Source organism: Trachymyrmex cornetzi, unplaced genomic scaffold (assembly GCF_001594075.2).
Source record: "Trachymyrmex cornetzi isolate Tcor2-1 unplaced genomic scaffold, Tcor1.1 scaffold193, whole genome shotgun sequence".
Lineage (NCBI taxonomy): Eukaryota > Metazoa > Arthropoda > Insecta > Hymenoptera > Formicidae > Trachymyrmex > Trachymyrmex cornetzi.
Genome location: NW_017296561.1, coordinates 17,651 through 40,730, shown reverse-complemented (window position 1 = coordinate 40,730; position 23,080 = coordinate 17,651). Strand labels below are relative to the sequence as shown.

General features: G+C 32.7%; 5 protein-coding genes across 11 annotated transcripts in view; 2 read left to right on the top strand and 3 right to left on the bottom strand.

Annotated features, from left to right (window-relative positions):
- The window catches only part of LOC108759561 (galactoside 2-alpha-L-fucosyltransferase 2), a 5,128-nt gene extending 3,036 nt beyond the window's left edge, over window positions 1–2,092 (top strand). The window contains exons 2-3 of the mRNA XM_018505058.1: window positions 258–953; window positions 1,088–2,092. Of these exons, the coding sequence (XP_018360560.1) occupies window positions 484–953; window positions 1,088–1,628 (1,011 nt within the window). The 5' untranslated portion in view covers window positions 258–483 and the 3' untranslated portion in view covers window positions 1,629–2,092. The remainder of the gene's footprint in view (window positions 1–257; window positions 954–1,087) is intronic.
- A 2,284-nt stretch (window positions 2,093–4,376) lies between these two features.
- On the bottom strand, window positions 4,377–6,626 carry Gas8 (Growth arrest specific protein 8). Its single transcript, XM_018505057.1, has 8 exons — window positions 6,593–6,626; window positions 6,126–6,343; window positions 5,803–6,064; window positions 5,401–5,661; window positions 5,139–5,306; window positions 4,987–5,073; window positions 4,667–4,876; window positions 4,377–4,592 (listed from the first exon to the last, which is right to left on the bottom strand). The coding sequence occupies exons 1-8, from the start codon at window positions 6,593–6,595 to the stop codon at window positions 4,377–4,379; spliced, it is 1,425 nt and encodes a 474-aa protein (XP_018360559.1). The 5' UTR covers window positions 6,596–6,626.
- Window positions 6,627–7,568: 942 nt separating this feature from the next.
- fbl (pantothenate kinase 3 fbl) lies at window positions 7,569–18,447 on the bottom strand. Of its 5 annotated transcripts, none has more exons than XM_018505045.1 (12): window positions 18,371–18,447; window positions 15,430–15,611; window positions 14,439–14,624; window positions 11,812–11,992; window positions 10,387–10,565; window positions 10,129–10,302; window positions 9,744–9,911; window positions 9,593–9,669; window positions 9,339–9,515; window positions 9,107–9,242; window positions 8,926–9,039; window positions 8,780–8,852 (listed from the first exon to the last, which is right to left on the bottom strand). In XM_018505045.1, exons 4-12 carry the CDS (start codon window positions 11,933–11,935, stop codon window positions 8,799–8,801), a joined length of 1,203 nt encoding a protein of 400 aa, XP_018360547.1. In that variant the 5' UTR covers window positions 11,936–11,992; window positions 14,439–14,624; window positions 15,430–15,611; window positions 18,371–18,447; the 3' UTR covers window positions 8,780–8,798. The 5 variants fall into 5 exon arrangements, with proteins under 5 accessions (XP_018360550.1, XP_018360547.1, XP_018360548.1 ...); XM_018505046.1 differs by having other exon boundaries at window positions 15,437–15,611; XM_018505048.1 differs by lacking the exons at window positions 14,439–14,624; window positions 15,430–15,611; window positions 18,371–18,447 and adding an exon at window positions 13,821–14,162 and having other exon boundaries at window positions 7,569–8,852.
- Window positions 18,448–18,530: 83 nt separating this feature from the next.
- Window positions 18,531–21,355, top strand: LOC108759555 (protein RFT1 homolog). The gene is made up of 8 exons (XM_018505044.1): window positions 18,531–18,609; window positions 18,764–18,966; window positions 19,183–19,369; window positions 19,444–19,728; window positions 19,794–19,925; window positions 20,404–20,535; window positions 20,610–21,110; window positions 21,191–21,355. Exons 1-8 carry the CDS (start codon window positions 18,550–18,552, stop codon window positions 21,344–21,346), a joined length of 1,656 nt encoding a protein of 551 aa, XP_018360546.1. The 5' UTR covers window positions 18,531–18,549; the 3' UTR covers window positions 21,347–21,355.
- A 180-nt stretch (window positions 21,356–21,535) lies between these two features.
- On the bottom strand, window positions 21,536–23,060 carry Lamtor5 (Late endosomal/lysosomal adaptor, MAPK and MTOR activator 5). Of its 3 annotated transcripts, none has more exons than XM_018505055.1 (4): window positions 22,745–23,060; window positions 21,992–22,053; window positions 21,775–21,889; window positions 21,536–21,711 (listed from the first exon to the last, which is right to left on the bottom strand). In XM_018505055.1, the coding sequence occupies exons 1-4, from the start codon at window positions 22,771–22,773 to the stop codon at window positions 21,645–21,647; spliced, it is 273 nt and encodes a 90-aa protein (XP_018360557.1). In that variant the 5' UTR covers window positions 22,774–23,060; the 3' UTR covers window positions 21,536–21,644. The 3 variants fall into 3 exon arrangements, with proteins under 3 accessions (XP_018360557.1, XP_018360558.1, XP_018360556.1); XM_018505056.1 differs by having other exon boundaries at window positions 21,536–21,730; window positions 22,767–23,059; XM_018505054.1 differs by having other exon boundaries at window positions 21,537–21,711; window positions 22,767–23,056.
- Window positions 23,061–23,080: the final 20 nt, after the last annotated feature.

Below are 23,080 nucleotides of genomic sequence, written 5' to 3'. Positions count from 1 at the left end.
TTACTTTTCCTACTCGGTAACGAGTAACTGTAACTTGTTACTTTTAAAAAGTAACTTTCCATTCCCTGGCTCTACATTATATAATTGTGTCTCGACATTATAATCTTAAAATAACGCGTAATGTTCAAAATGATACGTTATTTTAAACGATATGTGCTCGAATATTCTTAAAGTTATCATGTAATCCTAAAATATTGTCCTAAAGTATTGTATTTATACATTTATCGCTCATTAATCGCTCATTTATTGTTGCTAAGATGTACGTCGGAAAGCAAAGGACATGGCACACCTGTAGATACGAAATGCCGGACTAGCACGAGAAGCAAGCGACCGACCAGTAGAGGCAGAGCAAGCGAGAAGCAGAGCAAAGTAGTGACGAGAGGGTAGAGAGCAAATACGTAGAGGGAGAAAAAGTGAACGATAAAGAAAAAAAAACAGCATCCCGTCGTTGAAAATTTGCGTGGCGTAAAATTAGCAGAGAGAATGAGTCACGCTCAACAGCATGTGCTTGCGAGCGCGATAGTCCTCGCGGTGTTAGTGGTATTCTGCATCCACGTCTTCCTGTTTCCCATGTACACGTCGACCCCACCGGCGCGTCACATGAAGATCTCCGCGTACGAGCAAGCACTCTGTCGCACGAACCTGAAGAACAACGTCCGTATACCGGCGTCAGAATTGCGCAACCCTTGTCCCAAATATGGCATAGTCTCGGCGATGCAAGGTGGTAGACTAGGTAACCAGATCTGGGAGTACGCTTCTGTGTGGGCAACCGCCCGGAGAACCGGCCTAGAGCCATTCATGCCGCGTTGCATTCTCAAGACCCTGGAAGAGCACTTTGAGAATCTCAGCATCCCGCCACTCAGCTACATCGGTAGATGTACTCTAGACGTTGGCCAGGTGGTTAATTCGCTCAGTCAGTGGAACAGTACAGAGCAAAACATCATAATACCTAGGTCAGCATTTTTAGAGATTTCACAGCACAAACTACTGTGAAATAAATACGTAAATAAAATTATGCAAAATAAAAAATAAGTTTCTCTTAATCTTTTAAAAGATATATTTAAATAAAAATTAATTTTTTTTTCAGGCATGCGGCTTATTGGTCTTTGATACTGGTCTGGCTAGATGACGTACGACGAGAATTTACATTCAAACCGAGTCTAAGAATCTACGCAGAGAAAGTGTTGAAACGCGTGGCGGAAAAATTCAACTTGTCCTCGCCAACCTACGTCAGCGTACACGTACGCAGGACCGACTACGTGGATTATCTTTGGCAGAAATTGAAAACGCGGCCGGCGCCGGTAAGTTACTATTTGTCGGCGATGGATTACTTCGCTAGCAAATACAACAACGTGATCTTCGTAATAACGAGTGATAATATCGCTTGGTGCAAGTATAACTTGCGCAGTAAACGTCACCGAATCAGCTTTGTATCAGAAAATGATGGCAAAGGCCCGGGGAAAGATCTGGCAGTCTTGTCCGCATGCAATCATAGCATAATAGATTACGGTACATACGGCTCCTTTGGAGCTATTTTGACCGCCGGCGAAACCGTAGTTTACAATGTAACAACATACTTTTCTACGTTGATTGCTGACGTTCTACCAAATTGGAGAATAATGAGTTGAACGAAAAAAATCAAATAATCCGTAAAGCAAACAGAACACGTTTATATTACATCGTATGCGCACATTTTTTTGTAATACATAATCTTTTCGAAAGGCGATAAATTATTCTTGGAAACTTTTAATTAATTTACAAGTTTCCGTAAAATTATGATTCCTTTTCAATACCAGTAAAGTACAAAATTTGCAATTCAGTATTTAAATTAATTAACACAATTCTTATCAGACCGCAGACCAAGTGTGTACAAGCTACACAGATAATCATTGTGTATTTACATCTGCTACCTATGCAAATGTGGTAATTTTGAACTACTTGAAAGTGTACCTTGCCTTTCTCCTATCTAGATAATATATACTCATATATTTTCCTTTTATTTATCATACAAATGCGTAAGTATGCGCTAGTAGTAAAATTAAATGAAAGTGTGTTGCTACATCACATCAAATTTTATATATATAAATGCATTATACTGCTTAACTATATTAAGGACGTTCTCCGACTGCAGTTGTGCTCAACCTAAAGTTTACTCGCGTCCACGCAATCGCCCCTACACACAGAAAATACTAGTTGAGTATCACCGTGTGCGCAGAAGTGTAAAAATGATCCTACTGCGTCACTCCGTGCGATGCGGCAACGCTGCTTTTTCGCTCTGCGCTTTGTGTTATGTTAGTAAGGTTATGGACAGTGTCTGCCCTGCTTCGGGTATTGCATCATCTTATTAATTTTTTGCTGAAATTACGTGATCGCTACCCTGAGAAAGTACGAGGTTATTTGTGTTGTCACGCGTCACGCGTTGAGCATATACGACGCGACGTTGCCAAGTCGTCAATACCTCTCGCCTTCGCTACTGCCGCCGGTCGAAAAAATAGCCGAGCTACTTACTTTGTTAAATGATTTCTTAAATATAAATACCGGAAGGCATATTCAGGAAAATTTCATATTATTCCTTGTAATATCAAGTTTTATGTCTCTTTGTTTCAAAAAATTCTAAAGAAAACTTTGTTTACAGTGAATAAAAAACCACTTTCGAATAAGCTTTAGATAGGGATTCTATGTTAAACGTTTCAACTTTGAAGTGGAATATCTCGATTTTTAATCCCGCAACGAGTACTGAGCTTCAAAGTATATATGTTCAGAACACTAAAACAAGCTTATTCTGTAAGTTTTAGAAAAATCTAAAGAAAATGGATTTTTCGGAGAACGTCCTTAAGCATATATTACGCTTTCATTTAAATTTAATGTGCGCACAACAAGCTAGAAATCGATGCACTTATAAATATAGCGAGCGAATTTTTCAAGGAACTTGAGGAAAAGGTTTACAATGGAACAATGGACCACTAATATCTAAAATTAAAACAGAGGCTTATTTTTTCTACGACTCTGATACACACTCGACACGGCCGTAAAAATTTAATAAAAAGGAAAAAAAAGCGTAGATCGAATGTTCTTTCCAGATAAGGTGGTAACCAAACGAGCCTAATTCAAAGAAAAAAAAACACGCGTACAGATAAATTCTAAATTTTGCAGTGCTCAGAATTATATCCGATTAATCTCTTAGTATTTCGCGTAATCTTTTCCGGAATCTGGATTTTTTATATATTATTTCATAATTTCATAATTTGTGTAATTTTCTATAATGTAGAGCCTAGTTGTGGGATTTCAAGTTTGATTGATTACACATTTCAATGTGCATTTCATATCGTAGTAAGCGTGTAATATACACTTCACAGACACGAAACCGACATATTGACAAAACTATCTGTAAATCTTATAATGTACAATGATTTCAACTGTGATTCTATTTCTTATTGTGCCAAAATTCTTAATATACACATAAGCATATATATAAATATATATGTATAATATATATATATATACACATCTATATATGTATTATAAAATTATATCTATACAAAGTGTTGTATAATATTTACAAATCTGTGAGCAAATGATAAATTATTTCTTCACTTAACCGTAAAGTATTATAAAATGGAAAAATTTACAGACTATTACTATTATTGCGTGAGAAACGGATGGGGAAATATTTTACATAAAGCCAGTGAAATTTGTTAACCATGTGACCTGATGTATTTGACTTACAGTGTTTTACAAGTTAGACTATAGTCAGTGTCTAATATCTATATGTTAATATCTATATATGAATGTTTTCAATGTATTTGTGCCTGCCAGTTGTTGAATATTTAACAAGATGTTGGAGCATAAAATGGAGTTATGTAATTAGTAATAGAAATGAAAATATATGAGCTGAACATATACAATATCAGATTTTTCATTGCCAACATTAACTGCGACAAGAAATATGATTAGAGGCAAAAGCATAAATATGTTGAATAATTACTGAGGCTATACAACTTCCAGGCATAATACGATCTACTCTGTACATTCTCTGTGATAATTTTATGTAATTTTTGAAAACATAACGCATAAGCTAAAGTGTATTTGTTTTACAGAATAAAAAACTCTGTCAAAAAATTCTGTACATATATCGATCTTGTTCAAAAATAACATTTCAAGTTTTTCCAAGTCCATCGCTAGGTGCATTAAATGCGCGTATTATCAAATATTCTATACAGTACTAAACACATATCAAATTGTACAGCTTACTAAAAACTTATTATCTCTTTCATTAAAATCTATAAAAAATAATGATAAAACTTGTCAACACAGTTTTCTCAGACAAGACATAAAATTTTCACAAATTAATTATATATAAATATTTTTTTAATGTATTACTGATTTGCGGTAACGAGACCAGCTGGACCTAAACCCAATTTCGCACCAGTTATCTTCATCCTTAGAGGCTGAAACCCAAGTTCAGTCTTGGGAATTCCATATTCTTGCAATTTATTCTCATAAATTGCTAACAAATCGTCATGTGCTTTACATACTTTCGCCAGTTCATATTGTAAGTCTTGTATTGCAGTATTTTTTCTATTGAGCATATCCTACAAAGAAATGTATTATTATCGTATTCGTATTTAATTCACATAATTGTGATAAGATTGTGTTTAATGTATACCTCTAATTTTTTATTCATATTAACCACCACCGCAGGATCCAATTGAGCAGCAGCTAACACTTCGCTAATCTGTGCTTCACGTTGCTCCAGTAAATCCGATAACTTTTCTAATTTTTTTTCTAAGAGTACATTCTTTAAACCCGTTTTTTGTTGCAGCTCAAATATAGCCGACACAAATCTAGAATGTAACTCGTCTCTCTCGGATTGGCACTAAATAAAATATATTAGAAATATATTTTATAAGAAATAGTATATGTATGTTTCGAAAATGTTATATGTATAGTTTAAATATCTTACTTTTATATATTTAAATATCTTACTTTTTCAAAACGCAGCTCAAGAACTTCATTTTCCCATTTTAAATTTTCTAAATCCTTCATCACTGCGGATAATCTTCGTTTTGTGTTCTGTAATAATTATTAATTCAATTTTTCATAACGCTATTATATAATGATATGTTTCAAATACCAACAACTAAGCATTGCTTGTCTTTCTCGTAATTTGCAAGTTGACGATTAAGTTCGGTAATCGTTTCCTGTAAAGTTTTCAAGTCAGTCCAATATTTTTTATTTTCTGTTGTTAATTCCCGTATTTGTTTCTTCATACGTTCCTCATTGTTTCTCATCATTTCCATTTGTTCCTATTAAAATATATGCTACGTTAATTGAAAAATTGTCGATCCTTATTTTCCGTGACTCTATAATTATAAAATTTATAATAACTATAAGGTTCACCTTCATACTCTTAATTAACGATAAATTATTCAGAGTGATATCATTATAATAATTTTTTATTTCGGTAAATGCATTCTCGTGATTCTTTATCAGATTCGCAATTTGCGCGTTCTTCCTCTCCTCTACTTCAGTTATCTCCATACGATGTTTCAATATTAAGGACTCATATTGGGTTGTTAATTTTTGTTCGTACTTTTGCTCAAATTCTATTGCTTCAGATTCAAATTTTTTTATCATATTGTTCATTTCCTCTGAATTATACTGCATTTTATATGTATAAAAATGAGCGATTTTTTTCTCAATTACAATTTAATAAATGCGTACATATAAAGAAAGATAGAGAGGGAGGGAGAAGGGGGGGAAGAGAGAGAGAGAGAGAGAAAGAGAGATTGTGCATCTTACCAATTTTAATGCGCGAATTTCATTCATGTATGCCAATTCTTGCTCTTTCTGTACTTTTTTAAGATTGGTTTTATCTTTAATAAGCTCATTTTCTTGCACAATATGATCGTCTTGTGCCAGTTTAAGAGCAACCAGATGCTCTGCTTTGATTTCAGATAAATTAGTCTGATGCTCATACATCAAGTGCTTCACTTTCTGCTTGTATAATTTGAGTTCAGCTTCGTGATTCTCTACTAATTCCTCTTTCTCACGTTCTTTATTTCTAAAGAATTTGAAACGCATTCATCAGTGATTCAAATGGTCATTTATTATCGATAAAGTACCTGACTACAGCCCGGGCTTCATCCAACTGATGTCTCGTAATTTCCCAAAAAGTTCGTAGTTTGTCCCTTTCTAATTGAAAAAAGTTTCTTTCTTCCCGTTCCCGCTCCATCTCTTCCAATATCTTATGTGCATATATCTCTAATTGTTCCCTATTCATTTTTGTTGTATCTACCCCATCGACATTATCTGTCGCTTTTCCTTTTGCTTTTTTGGGACCCTTTTTATCAATTTTAAATAATTAACACACACAGTTAAGAAATATAATAATTTAGAAATAGGAATGAAATAAAATGAAAGAACAGAATGGATAGAGAAAAATCATACATGGAATTATATAAAAATGCTTGTAAAAAAGTATGTCTTAATAAAATACTGATAAAACATTGATAATATTAATATTGATACAAATAATGATAATCTAAAAAAGAACTTATAATAGGTTAATAATTGAGATTAATTAACTTACCATTTTTATTGATATCAAAAAAGATGTAAAAAGATTTATATAATATACTGATCTGTTTAAAGATATAAAAAATGTATAAAAAAAAATAATGAATAATAATGGTAATATCACTACAAAATCTATAGTCTCACAGCTGACTTATGTCCGTGGAAATCAGTCTGCTTGACATTTAGAGTGGCACTGTTTTGTAAGAACGTTGCTAAGTAACCATGTCTTGTATTCTTGCATGGTGAAAATAACTTCCACCATGTATTCTTGTTTCTTCCTAAGTATTTATATATGCAGATTTCATGCATTTCAAATATGAAATATTTGCAAAATATACATTATATAATACGATATGAGACATATATATTATTAAAACTAATAAATTCAGAATATATTTTTGCATCTATTTTGTCAGCTTAATTTATCACAAAATTTTATTTTTATCGTAAGTAATACGAAATAGTATGGGTATACATACGCATTTTTTATTGTATATTAAAATGATATTTTATTCAAGTTTGTTTGGCATGCTTCCACAATACATTGCAACAAAAATAAGCTATTCGCTTGTATAAGGATACACTTATGGTAATATTAAATTACTCGATAAATTATAAATAACATCAAAAGATTTATTAATTGTCACATTTCAAATAGAAAATAAATATATCACGGTTGTTTTCTAAAATGTGTGTGTACGCATTTTTTAATAATAATATCAATATGATTATCACTTATTGTATCAATATTTCAATTATATTTTTCATTCATTCACATTACACCACATATTTCTCAAAAACAAGATTTAATGTTTGACACATCTCCTGACAAACGCTAAATATTCATAAAATGTTCATAAAATCCCCAAAAAGCATTCCAAGAGAGAGAATCCAAAATATTCTCCAAAATATTCCGAATAGTATTTATGGTATGTAAAAGAAACATTCAAATGTCTGTTAAAAATTTCATTTGCATGTCATTATATATTTCGAGAATATTCCATATATGTATATTCCACAAAATTTTAATTTTTTCAAAAATTCCAGTTTAGGTCGTCCGTGAATCAGTTTTTAAACAAAATTTTACTTTAGAAAACACATTTAATGTGTTTTCACCTCGGAGTCCAATTTCAGGGCTCTCTTCGTAGACGAAGTGTTGCGCTTCTTGTGATTCTTGTTTACGAATAAATGCTCTTCACCGCGGCCCTCTGTCGGCGAGTATGTGCACTGCTCGCTCACTCACGATTTTCATGAAATATATAAAAAGTATTCACACGATATTCTGAACATTTCATCGACATTTGCACATTCTATGAAGATTTTTTTACTGTTCCGGAACATTCGGTACATTGATAATACGAATCGAACTTTCTGTGAATATTTAGCGTTAGCTGCGGGCTTCGACAACTTCCAATATGTATTGTATCATATCATTATCCTGACGGAAGCGTATATTTTTTTATTATAAATCGTGATTTTACTGGAGCGGTATAAAAAATTCGTAATTTATGCAACTATCAGAAGCGCATGAATAATGTTTCATAGAAAAGTTGTATTAATATTCAATTAAAAATTTATTTTAAAAGGTTCACCTTGTAATGTGCAATGCATTAACAACAAAATAATTACTAATATTAACAATCAGTGCGAAAGTATTTACCGCTACCCAATGGTTTTATTCGATTATAAACTTACGAAGAGAAAAGATGTGTAAGTGTAATAATGATTGCCATATTACCTATATACATAAAAATCTGTGTGCACATTTGTAGAAAAACTTTACAATATAAATTATGAGGTAGAACTAGTCTATGCGGCATGTAACAAACATCGGAAGAAGAGACTATCCTTAATCCTATTGGATTTGGTCCATTATAGATTCTATTTGCCGAGTTAGATTTGTGCTCGTAATCAAACAATTATAGCAAAATAACTACCCTCCGACCAAAATTAAAAATATTTTGACAATTATTTTTTCCTACATTAAAATAGTGATAAATTATACAATGACACTTGACAAATATACCCTTAATCCTACTACATAAATATCAAGGCTTTCCATATTAATATAAATGATTACTCAATAAATTGTAGATTCATGAATTGAAAAAATGTAACAAAAATAAATATAATTATGTCGAATAATCTTGCTCACTCGAGAAATGTTCTACGAAGTTGGTCATATGGAATGCTATGTTATATGACTATTTCCCCATTGTTTAGCTCGATTCGCCATTAAATTGTAATAGACATCCCACCGCTCCGAAATAACCCTGAAATCAAGATATAATATCCTATGATATCTGAATGACATTTTTAAATATGAACTTTCAGTTAGATTTTTACTTCATGTTCCAAAAACAGGGCTTTCAAAGTTCCTTTAGACCAATAATCCATAGCATAGGCCAACAATTTCATTGATATGGGATTTACTCTGAGAAAATTTCCTACAAATACAACCTAAAAACAAAAATTGTTATACGTGACTATTTTATAATATATATAACAAATTCTATATTTTTATTACCCTTTCAATTTTTTCATTAACAGCACACATACGCGCGATAGAACCAATATTATTTGTGATAGTAACAAGAGTTGCACGCGCCAGATCTTCCTTTGTGACAGTATTTCTACGATCTTTGGAATTCATTTGTCCAAAACTAAAAACAATAAAAAAAGGGATACAAAATAAGAATCAAAATAAAGAAATTACATCTTAGAATAGGAATTAATAACTGCTTTACAATTGTACATACCTGCTCGCAACTAAATCTCCAGGAAGACCGAAAGGACCATAATCACCACCGTATATATCCTTAACCAATTTATCCACTCTTGTATTATCGCCGCCTGTCGCTAGTTCTATTGCTTCTTCAAAGGTGTTACATCCAGTAAGAAGACAGCATAATCCCAAGAATGTACCACCACCTAAGCTATAATTAAAAATGTACTGATATTACTTGATAATAAATATCTTACAACTACAAAATACAACATACACGCAATTTACCTTGTTCCAGATATCCTTTTAAAATTTTCTTGTCCATATACAGCTAGTATGCTTACTCCGGAGCCTATATTAACGAGCTGCAGAAAATAATCAATCAGCAATTCCACCAATTAAAAGCGCACAATAAAAAAATATTGTTATATACTCTTACCAAGAAAGGATATGGTTCAGAAAAGTCATAGGGTACTTTTTGGCATTTGCTGTCATCGGTGGGATTCGACCAATAATAGCATTCATGTGGATTCGTAGTTTCTATGTAGAGCATCCCGCGTATTAAACTATCTAATTCATCAAATTTTGCCAAATTCATGTTTACTTCCTGCCAAAGATATTTCATTATTTTAATAATTATCATGTTACAATTTGGTCTGTTCAACTTGCTTACACTTCTTTACACTTTTTACACTTAAAATGAGATAGATACATATTTGGCGCTGAAAAGAGAGAAAGCGAAGATTCTGAGTGTAAAAAGTGTAAGCAAATTGAACAAACCTAATTACAACAAGCCAAAGGCAAAGATCGATAATTTTCCAAACCTTTTTAAAATTATCTTCGAATTTAAAAGCACCACCCCCAGTGGCACAAACAGTAGTCACAAGATTTGCCATACCTTTTGATTTTGCTAATGCTAAAAAATTTCCCATTTCACTTGTAGGAAATCTAATAAAATGTAAGGTTCCTCGTCTGCCTCTAATACAGATGTTATCCATCTGAAACAATCAAATTAATTATCAACAGGTTTATATAATTAATAAATTGTAGAAAGAACAAGTGAAATATTTAATAATGTTTACTTGTAAATGCGTATCACGATGGCCAGTTTTTCCATATGCCGAATTTTTAGTGAGATATCGACGAATATTTTTCAATATCTCAACTTCTGCGTCTGCTTCATCTCTCGTTATATCCTTCGGCTCAAAATACACTAATTTGCATAATGTACCACCTATGTCCATTCCAAACCAAGGCATTGCTGTAACAATAATATGATTAATATTTTACGATTAGTATTTTATCTTGTAATTTGTGCAAAAATATATTAAAAATACATGATTATAAAAAAAATCAGTAACCACTAGAAAATAAAAAAAGCACAATTTTGCAAAAATGGTGAGATTAAATTTTTTTTAATGTGATTATATTAATAATGCCATGTCATGCAAAAAAATGTAGTAAAATTTAAAAATATATATACAGTAAGAAAGAATTATCTAATTACAAATATTCTTTTAAATGACAATCAAACGAATTAAAGATAACATTTTTGTCGCAAGCATCATTTACTTTGTTATTATTTAGCTTGACAAAATTCAACATTTGATACTTTAGAGAAAACTAAGCAGCGATGTTCAAGCCAGTACAAGCCGGTAAGTGTAGATATTCATGCGATAAAATAATTATCGTATATAACTCTTCGTAGTGTTAGCTACAGTATATAGACGCAGTATTCCCAAAAAATGCGCATATAATCATTCAAGTATAATATTCATAATATTAGACACGGTATAGATACAGACAATAATAGTAGACACAATATTAGCATTTCCAGTTTATACATATATAGTCTTTTCCAGATATAATATTCACAGTTTTATCAGTTTCGACTTCTGTTTTTAACTAAAAGTTGATAATAAAATGAACTAATATACTGATAATAATTAATAGTCAGCCTTTTTTTTATTAAAATAAATTTGAATAAAGATTAAATTATCGATATAATTATATTTGCAAATAGTTATATAATATAAAGCATTAAAAATATTGCGGGTATATACACTAAATAATGTATCGCGTGGACACTACACTCGTCAGTTTGAATTGATTTAGATCATTGCTTAGTTATTTATATTATATAGTCCGGGCGTATCCAATTTGAGCTCCGGAGCCAAAACGCAAAACCATCGATGCAAAAAAATCAATATGGATAAGATTTCGGAAACTGTAAAGTATTGATACGAGTCTGAGCGACACTCATCAATACTTTATAGTCCATGGAATCTTACATTGAATTTTTTTTGCGTCGATGGCTTTGCGTTTTGGCTCCGGAACTCAAATTGGACAGGCCTGATATAGTCAATCATTTCATTTTCATATGCAAAAATTTGAAAAAATTATAATTATGACGCAAAATATAAAATACCAAACACATTTGCAAACGATGCAGCAAATAACATAGTATATAATAAAAAGTAAAAAATTGGCAATCTAAGCACACATACAATCCACTGACTCACAAGGAGATGAATGATTTCTTGCTTCTTTGGCCATGGTATTGGCAGCAGAGTATCCGTTAGACTGCATGTCTTTTGGAGTTAAATTGTTCTTATGGCTTTGCGGACTCATTGCTCAGAATAGAATAGTTCACTGCAGATCCCTCTGTTATGATAAATAATGTATTCGCTGAAAAAGATACATACATTTAAAAACAATTTTATAAGTACTGCTTCAAACAAAAAATATCTCATGTGTCTATCTTTATGATATTATGTTGAAAACATTATGCAAATATAATTCATATTTTTCTTTTAATAATCAATAATTTTTTTTCATAATCCAAATGTGGAGAGCATTTAAAACTTTAAACCGTTTAGATGCAAAGAATTATTTCCAAAAGTCAAAGATCATCTTTTTCATTTGCGCACACAATGTGAAATACACGTGACACGAAACGCAGGAATATATTTACATAAGTAACGTCACACAAGTTCATGATATATGCACATTTTTATCCATTTTTTAAATCGTTTTATTGTAATCTGCTTTTACACTATATATATACTTATTGGGATTAAATTAAATACAAATTTAACTGGTTTTTTTTATCATTAGTCATTTGTTATTATTTATTATATATATTTTGTTTAAAAATATATTTGTACAAATTTGCATATATCAAGCACCAAGATCCGCTTTGATGGAAAATAAAAATTCTTAAATAAAATCTTTTTCTTATTTAATTTGCAATTCTACGTAACAACTCTATTTTCTTGAAACAAAATCTCGAAAGTAATAATTATATTGTAAATAATACCTCAATAACAATATATAAATAAAGTTTCTGTTGAAACATTACAATATCAAAGCAACAAGTAGATTAACCGTGCTAAACGTTTGAAATTAAGTTTTGATTACACGCGCGCGTATGAAAGCGCCCTTCTAAACATTCATTATAGCTACAGTAAATACAAAAAGTGTTCGTACAGAGAAAATATTGTTTAAAAAAACTTTATTTTTTTAAATTAAATATTATTCAGCGAAAAATGAGTCATCGAATCGATATCGATACGATGATTTCAATACCAATTTAATGTTCGACGTTTAATTGATGATCATTTCTTACTGGATAATTAACAATTTATAAAGTAGTAACTCATAAAGTATAAAATAGACTGTATATTTCTTAAAATTATATATACCAAAAAGATGTGTATTAATTATAGAAAATATATCTGAAAAATAAGTGAAAATTAAAAGTTCCATTATTTGGATGTTCAAAAAGTATTCGTACGAGTCGAGAAATTTAACTTGTAATATCAGAAATACATGCGAAGCTCATTTGTATATGTTAGAACAGAATGTATTCATTGTATAAAATTGCTAATTAATGTTTATTTTCTACAAATAAGATTTTTTTTATAAAAAATTTCCTTGTACGAATACTTTTTGCTCTCAATGTATATTCAAATGATAAGCATAGACGCGCGTTAACTCGTAACGTAATACGTTACGTAAACTCGTACGATAAATAATTAATTATCCAAGCGATCAATCTTCTATCATGACATTGCTCCTCTCCTTTTGCAAATCGTGTCAACTACCCTTAATGTTCGCGGAGCTATTGTCAGCAGCATCTTACAACACATTGACAAGATTCTCAAGACGCTCGTTGCGACAAGCATCTTCAAAAGAAGATTGGCTGCGTTCAGCAGACTCAACAGTTGAGTGAGCGCTCGCTGCTATTGATGTATTCTTCTAGATCTAAAATTTTGATTGGATGATCTAAAAGAATATACCAATAACAGCGAACGCTCATTCAACTGTTGAGTCCGCTGAATGCACTCAATGTAATGCACCAACTACTTTACGATGCTCTGTTGACGACCGTCAGTCGTGTCGTCACCCCGACGTCAAACGTCATATAGGACGTCACGTCGAGCCGAGAAATCGCGTTTAGCGACGCGAGAACTCGCCATGAGGAGCGATCGAACGACGGTGGCGTGACACTTACTCATCAGATTTACGCGAAAGCATCGAGAACCATCGAGAACGGCACAAGTTAATACACACCACGACCCGGACGCTCCCTTCCGTTCCGTTCGCACCGTCCGACTGATCACGACTGACCGGACTGACCACGACCTGCGACTTGCGAGTTGACCGCAATGAGTGAACGACTACACTGACTACAGCACCTCAGTGCTGTCTAAATAATACCCCGGCAATAACTGTACAATGAACGGGACGTCGACGGAAATGCTACTATGAGGAAACACTGCGTTCGCGGTCGCACGTATAGCAAATTCGACCTTGCCGAGCGCGCACCATCTCGATAAACTGTAAAGGCCGCCATACATGAAATAATCTTATGTTAAATGTAAAAATGTACCATGTGATCTTGCCCGAACTAAACTTGCTCGATAAAATATTTTTAATCCATTAACGTGATGTCTTACTAATCTCAATCGCTTGTATACGACGTTTATGCCTTTTGTGTCACGGCAGAACCTCTTGATATACACTTCTCAATGCACTATTAAATTCTCTTAAATTCACTATTAAGGAACATCCGTTAACTCGAGAGTGTCATTTTCTTCTGTGATGTTCTGTGGGACATCTTTCTTATTACCTGACATCACGATTGCTTCGGACCGTCGAAAAAATATCACGTGCCATGGCAAAATTGTAGGAACAGCGCGGTGGCGATCAGCTGATCGCCCGTTGACTCTTTCTTTCCTTTTCTAAAATGAACATCCGTCCTTGTTAACGTTCTCGTGCAGTTTCCTTCCTCTTTGACCAGTTCAGAGTTTACTACCTGAAAAACCTAGAATGTAATTTTCAGAGAATTTCTTTTTATCCTTGAAAAGAAAGGAATTTCATGGAATTGTATACACAGGAAAGGAGGGTACAACCTTTTTGCGACCGTTTGGGAATGGTTGTATTATTCCTACATTTTTTCTTGTATTTTTTTCTTCAGAGAAACCGAAAATTATCATAACAATGACACCTAAGAAAAACATTAAAATAAAGAAAATCCTTATTCCTATCGTAACGAAATATTGTTGTCAGTTATGCTTCAAGCTTTAATCATTTAAAAACTAATTCAGAGAGTTGGTCCTCTAACGGTCACAAAAAAGAATGAAAGTTATATCTTCCTTTCGAAATTTTATTGATGTCTTTTCCTGAGAACATTGTTTTTTTTGTCATTTTTTTCTTGGTAATACAAAAGGTTGACGCTTGGCATTAACATCTGCGTATGGCATATGTATGAGTATTCGTGTAGGTACATTCTTGCCATACATTTTTTGCCAAAAATCGAATTTAAAAAATACTCCTCTTTTTCATTTATAAATCTCTCTTTTAAAATATGTTCCCATTCTTGCATCATTCATTGACACTTGTTCGTAATTTTCTCACGGAAATTAAAAAAGTGTTTAAACTACAACAACACACATGCAAAATTAATTTTTTATTATTACCCAAAGTGTGTATAACGTTTATGTGATAAAAGTATTTTACGAATCAAGAAAAATTATTCTTCTAAGTTGTAATTAAATATTTCTTGTAAATTTTTTATTTTACTAACAAACTTTTTTTGTATATAATTGTCTATCCTATACCACGTACCGATTTCTGGACTGGACCGCATTCTTATCGCTTTATATCACATCAATATCACTTTGTTTTTCTGTCACTGCGACACGTACACGTTTCATTTCTGTGAGATTCCGTGAGATAAGCTTTTTAATGTTTGTGATTCTACCATCCTTCGTCGCAAAATCATTTCCTGTTTTACGTAATCCTGTTGCAAAAGATCGTTCACATTAGCAATTTACTACTCGGATTTTAAACACTAATCGGTTTTCAAGCGATATAAACATAAATTGCTCAACCGTCACATTAGTGAATCGTGATGCCGTTCATTTAAATATTCTATTGTACTTTCTCGAACTCTCTCTAGCGCCTTCCCCCCCCCCTCTCTTTTTTGTGGCAAAGTAATAAATCATATGCCTGGACTTTGAACGGTAAAAAAAAAAGTTACCTATAAGAAGACGAAAAGCAAGCAAAAACGCGTTTATAAGATAATTTTTTTTTTTTTAAATGTTCGGCAAGTTTATAACAATGCAATGACTCGTAACATTAATTCTCGATGTTAATATCGTTGCGGATGAAATTATAAAAATCATCAGCATGACACGTTCATGTTACGTGATCGTTCATACGAAGATAATAATACTCAAAGACAAAAATAACAGAATATAATTCAGATAAAAGATAATCGTACGTTTACCTGAGATTTAATTGAAATCACACACACACACACGCACGCGCGCGCGCACACACACACACACACACACACACACACACACACACACACACATATATATAGATTAACGTTAATCTCGGTTTAACTTATTCTTCATCTTTTTCTAACTTTTAAAGCTAGGAAAAAAATGAAAAAAATAAGTTAATGAGAACCGAAATAATTAATTTACATTGGCGGAAATAAAGCATTAATCTAATGATCGTCACAAAAAGCAAGTTATGTAAAATACACTTCAATTTATTGAATTTATTCATTAATAATTCTTTTCGAAAATATTTTTTTATCCTATCCCTGGACATCAATTCAGGAAAGGTCGACATAAACTAAAAATAACGAACATTAATGTTGTAATCATTAACAGCGGTCAAATTTCAGTTAATCTGCAATAATTGTAATTCTCTCAATAACTAACAGAATTATTTAAAATAATATTTCTAACTATACAAGATGTATTTAAATAAAGTGTCAAATAGACACATATCCCATCGACCAACATTTAAAAACATTTATATAAATTATAAACAAAACCTTTTAATTTATTTCTCTTAAATTTTATTTTGATTCTTTTAAATCTATAAAACACATATTTTGGTTTATTTTGTGTTAAATTTTATCTTGTTTTCTATTACTTTTCTATTAATTATTTGATATTGTTAAGTAATTATTTTAAAAATCCTATCTCAGAAACTAATAGCGAATTCAGTCACTTGCACTAGATCAGTGCATACTATGTAATAAAAGCTGCTTTGCATGAAATTAGCAAAGTTATAAATATTTTGAACAATTAACAATATTACTAATGATATTGTCACGTTATTTAACAATTAAAATATATCATGTATCATTTCATCATTAAAGATGATTGTATTGTTCACTGCATTGAGATATTTTATATATGACTCAGCTTTTAATATGCACTGATCCAATGCGATTGAATTCATCATAAGCGTTTCTAAAGCCTATTCTACAATGTGCTTTTTGTTTTCTGTTTCTTGCTTTTTGCTATTTTTTACATCTTGTCTTTTTTGCTTCTTAGACCCAATTGCATCAATGTCACTTTGACTTTAAGCGAGACTTAAAACTCTATCTGTCTCGTTTTAAAGCCAAAAAGAAACAGAGACAGAAAGAAGCCTCATTTAAAATCAAAGTAAGTTGGTGCAATCGGGCCATATCCGGTTTTTTGTTTTATGCCGCCCGAGATAAAAGTTAACGAACTTCGAAAGAAACAAGAAATACGTAGCAAGAAATACAATTGTCGATAAAACGGTTGTAAAAGGGAAAAAAGCAAGAAACAAGAAACAAAGAGCACATTGTAGAATAGGCTTAAATCCATAGGTTTGTTTCTGTAGTTGAATTAGTGTGCACTTTTCGAACTTAAAGTGAGAAAGGTATACGTTTGATATTTGTCGAAAGCGAGAAAGTTGAGAAAGAGAATCAAAGAGAGTTCTAGTACAGCAACAGAAAACAGACCACCTGTATTTGAACTCTTCTTAATGTTTGGAGATATATATTTACATCGATAAAAAATTGGATACTTATTCAAATACAACCTGCATATAATTCCTTGTTTCTCTAATTAATAAATCTATATCAACAAAATAGTTATGAGTTATGATCAACAATAATTAACCCTTACCGTATTAATATGGGTAACTATATAGTGACCGAGCGATTCCTGTTCGTGTAAGTTTCTTTGAGTCTTTCGGTAATTATAAATTATACTACATTTTATTTATTTTCCAAAATAAAGAGTCAATATTTATTCTAGAAAGTTGAAAGTATGTTGGTGAATTTTTAGAGATTTTTTAAATTATTTTGAAGAGGTGAAAAAACGAAGAGATTTGAAGTGACCCTTGATGTTATGAATGAGGCACCAAATTGTAGATGGTACGGTAAGGGTTAATCGCTGATTAAATTAATCGAAGTTTACAATTAGTCGAATTTTAGTCGTCATCTTTAATCGGCGACAAGATCAGTTTACTCAGTTTTTGCACGACGCTTCTCTCCGCAGCGAACAATAGTATCGTGTAAATATCTATAACCCATAACGTCTGTCTTGTGATCTGTCTTGTCTACGCGGTCTACGTCTGCGGCTGTATCGTCTGTATTGCCACGCATTTCGACGTACTTACATCACGATCACGAAATGTTATCACGCTAATTACGGTTATCACTTCCTTTTTTCGCTGTGACAGAATCGATCTTATGCAAACAAAAGGCTCGGTAATACATACGAAACCGAGGAGATGATTGACGAACGTTATCCTGGTTGTCCCTGTGATTGTAATAGATCGTAGTTCTCTCACATAACCTTACTTAACCTAGGAGAGAGGGCTACGTTAATGTTTCTCTACATCTCCCGGCGGGAATCTCGAAATATTCACACACATGCTTCTGTCGAATCGATCTGAAAATGCCGCCGAATATCCTGAAGAGCAGCTTGGAGAATGCCTCGTTTAGCATTGTATTTCAGGTATGTTGATAAAATCGGTATAGCAGTTTTTTTTGCAAACAATCCGAGTATTTTGAAGCATTCGTTTTAATCTAAGAGTACTGATTAGAGGCACTGCTTCTGTATTGATAAATACTATGTCATACAAAATTTTAGAAAAACTCTTCTTCCACAGATATTCTGTCGCTGCATTACATTTGTTCTGAACGCATTTGTTGTTCGTCACGTGGGCCAGGCAATCCTAGGCGTCATTAATGTGAGATTACTCTTACTGGAATCAATGATACTGTTCTTATCACGCGAGCCATTTGTGAAAGCATGTCTGACTAACACGGCGGATCATAACTGGGCCCAAGTTATAAATCTACTGTGGCTGACGTTAGTTCTTTAGTTACATGATAATTGATCATCTCAGAAACTATACTGATCAGCCCCATGAAATAAGAAGCATATAAAAACTGATGAAGTTGTAAAACTAGTCATGCTATTGAAATTAAGAAATTATAGAAAAATATAGAATCGATCAGTTTGTCTTTTGAGAGACTCGATTGTTCTCTTTGAACAAAATTGTATGGATTAATTAATGTGTTTTAGAGTACCTATATGCATTGTAATGTCCTTTCTATTTGGATATACTTGGTTGTTCTTGCTCTCCACCACAGAGATATTACCATCATACTACACGTTTGCAGTTTGGGCAGTTGGACTGTCATGTGTTATAGAACTGTCTTCCTTAGTCGTTCAATTGGTCGCAAACGCATTTCTCTTCGTTAGGCTTAAAGTAAGGCAACAGAGACAAAAAATATATGAGATTTTCAAGAAATGAATATTTCACTGCTATCTTTGTTCTTCCAGATAATTCTGGATACGATCATGATCGTCATTCGTACTATGACGTTTGTCCCACTAATATTGTATTATCCTGAGAACGCATTACTTGCATTCGGTATCGCTCAACTTGTTGCGGCAATATTTTACACAACTAGTTATTATGCATATTTTCATTATCATATCAAGAAACTGAACAAGTGCTCACAGAAACGAAAAATGTCTTTGAAAGATAACAGCGACGAATATGTGTTAAGGGAGTTTCCCTTTCATACTATAGAAGATTTTTTACCTTGTCAGCTAGAAAATAATGTACGTATTATAATTGCATTGTTACATTATCATTTTGTAAGAAAAATATAACAGTTACTCCGTAGGATTCGTACTTTGATACAAAGTTGACTAATCTCACGTGGAGCTTCTTTAGGCAAGGAATCCTAAAGCAGATTTTGACGGAAGGCGAAAGATTGATCATGACTATAATGCCAGTATTAACGTTTACAGAACAGGTTTGTGTCAATATACAGAATATTTCCCAAATTCGTAATCAAAATACTGTAGCAAGAAAGTTTTCGAAAAGTTAAATAAAAAAGTTATTCATAAATTTTGATTTTTAACAGTAATTTTTGAAATAATAATGGTTCAAGTATGGTCAATTAGATTACGTTTAAAGGCCATTTGCTCGCACGTGCTATATTGAGTGTACGTAGTATTAATGAGCGTGCTGAAGTACGTGCTTGCTAATACTCACAAACACTACAATATGGTGTGCACGACTCATGGTCAGGTGACTGTTTAAACATAATCTGTAATTAGCTATATTTAAACTCTTATCTAAAAAAAAATTACTGCTTAAAATAAGAATTTACAAATAACTTTCTTTATTTTTTAAGACCTTTTTTATTGTAATATTATAATTCGCGAATTTTAGGACACTTACGTATACTCCGATGTCGTCATTAGATGTTCATTTTTTCTTTCTTTAAGGGAGTCTACGAGATAGTGAATAATATGGGTTCGCTAGCTGCTAGATTTATTTTCCGTCCAATCGAAGATAGTGGTTATTTTTATTTCACACAGATGGTGAAAAGGGATAAAACGATCTCTGATCAGAATCCAGTGAGCGTCTATTATACCCTTCCATGTTTACCATAAAATTTTATGTACCTATTTATAAACTATGATATTTTCAGGTGAAAGTACAAGAGAGTGTGAATGTGTTGACACATTTGTGTTCTGTTGTTACATATATCGGTTTGATTGTTCTAGTATTCGGTCAGTCTTATTCGAGCCTCTTGCTCTGGTTGTATGGTGGCTCAAAGTTGATTTTACCCTTACCTGTTCTATTGCTAAGAGCACATTGCCTCGCCGTGTTACTGTTAGGAATCAATGGCGTAACCGAATGCTACACTAACGCAACAGCCGATAATGCGACCATAAACAAGAGCAACTTGATCATGGTCTACCAGTCGATCACATTCTTGGGCGCATCGTATCTGTTTGCTACCTGGTTTGGTCCGGTCGGCTTTGTTCTCGGAAACTGCGTGAACATGAGTTTGAGAATCATACATTCGGTGATATTCATTAATAAGAGACACCAAGACACAGTCCATCGTCCATTACGCGGACTAGTACCAAAGCCCATGTTCTCCACATGTCTACTCGTCGCAGCGTTCGCCACTAATTTATCACACGTAAAGTATCCATGATGTAATTTTATATGTATATACGCCAAAATCGCATAGCGGTAAAGTAATCTTTTCCATTATTTCAGACTTACTTCTTCCCAAGTGAAAAAATATTGCACCTATTAGTTGGCTTAATAATGTTTATGATTGTACTTATGTCTTGGCTATATGAAAATTACGAATTAATCCAGCTTGCAACAAGCAAATGGTATGAAAGAAATAAACAGAAAAAGAGCGACTGAACCTAAATCCTCGTGTAATATAAATTATTTTATTTAATATATAAATCAACTACAGCTTCATTGTAAGATTTTGTAAAATGTTAAAAGATCACATATATATATATATAAATAATTTTTGTACAACTAGTTGAAATTAACTATAAATCCTTACATAATGAGAGAGAGCCACATATCTTACCTATTAAATTTCTTTTTATTAACAATTTGCGCATATACTTAATAGTTAAATATTTTTGTAAAAAAAGATTGCATTTGGATATAAATATTATAAATTTCAGCCACACTTGTACAATAGTGATTACTTCAAGTCGATATCTTTATATATAGCACCAACTACAGGTTCCTTACGAAGTATAATACACTGCCTGAAATTCAAGCAAGTTTCCATTTTAGATTTAGAAATGTCGCAAAATTGTTATTTGGCTTACTTGTTATCATTTTGAAGCGATATAATTGGTGATCCAGATTTTGGTTCCAATTTTGCAACTAGATCTGCTATGGCCGCTATCAATCCAGCACTGTCACTCGATGCATCGCCCTTAACTACAAAAGTTTACAACTTTATACAGGTTTTGTCGTACAAATGTTTGAAATCTTTTCATAATATCTATGATTTTTTTATTTGGATCTTTGACGATTTATTACCTCCAAGACAGAGACCAGCGTGATCAGCCAAAATACAGCCAATGATTCCTTCCTTATCATGCCTATAGGGTACAATAATAACTTTACTGGATAAATATACAAGACTGATTAATAACTAATGTAAAGAAAACAAAGATGGACACACAAATGTATTAAATATTAACGCTTAGTTTTTCATTAACTTGTATTTAGACTCATTTATAATAATAACAATGTAAAAATTGTGCATTTATAACTATCATTAATCACTAAACTGATCGTTTTGTAGTGATAATTTTACTCACTACCGTAACCATAGCTAGAAAAATACAATTTTTATATCACAAAAAAAACAAAAAACCGAGCTTAAGTAACATTCACAATATAATAATATTTATTATAGGATAGAAATTCAAAAATGTTCAAAATCTTATACTGTAAACAATTGACAACAGAGAAAAATATCAGAGCGCTCCTCTTCTTGATCCCAGGCCTGGGTACCTATCATGAAATATGTTGGAATGGATTCCGATCGGAATTATTCCGTTTTCCCTAAAAAAAAAACACAATAGAAATCTAGGAAATAATTGAATAATTCCGATCGGAATCGATTCCGACTTGTTCTATGATAGGTACCCTGGTCTCTGCTCCGAGTTGGTAGACTTTGACGCTGAGCTACACAGCCCTGACACTAGTGGTCTCTCTGTTGTGTCTATATCTATAGATATATTTACTATAGTAAATATCTTACAATACCGAGGAAGATTTCCTAACCTATATGCCCCATAACGCTTACGTGTCATCCAATGTTTTCACTAAGTTTCGTTCCATCCTCGGACCTCGAGTCTCGCGCAACGCTCGCAAAACCAATCGACACGCGAGATTTGTGAAGTTTCCTTGAAATTAATCCGATGTCGAAGGGAGAGTCGATGACTATATTATCTGGTTATCACGCAAATATTGACAAATACTGGTTGAAGTCTGCTGCCTACGTCGGTTCGTTGGTGTGACGGTGTGTGACTGGTGGCATGACAGATCGCGATATTCGCGTCTCGCGATACATCGCGCCACGTACACGTGCGTATTTGCGCACATGTACGTACCACGTGA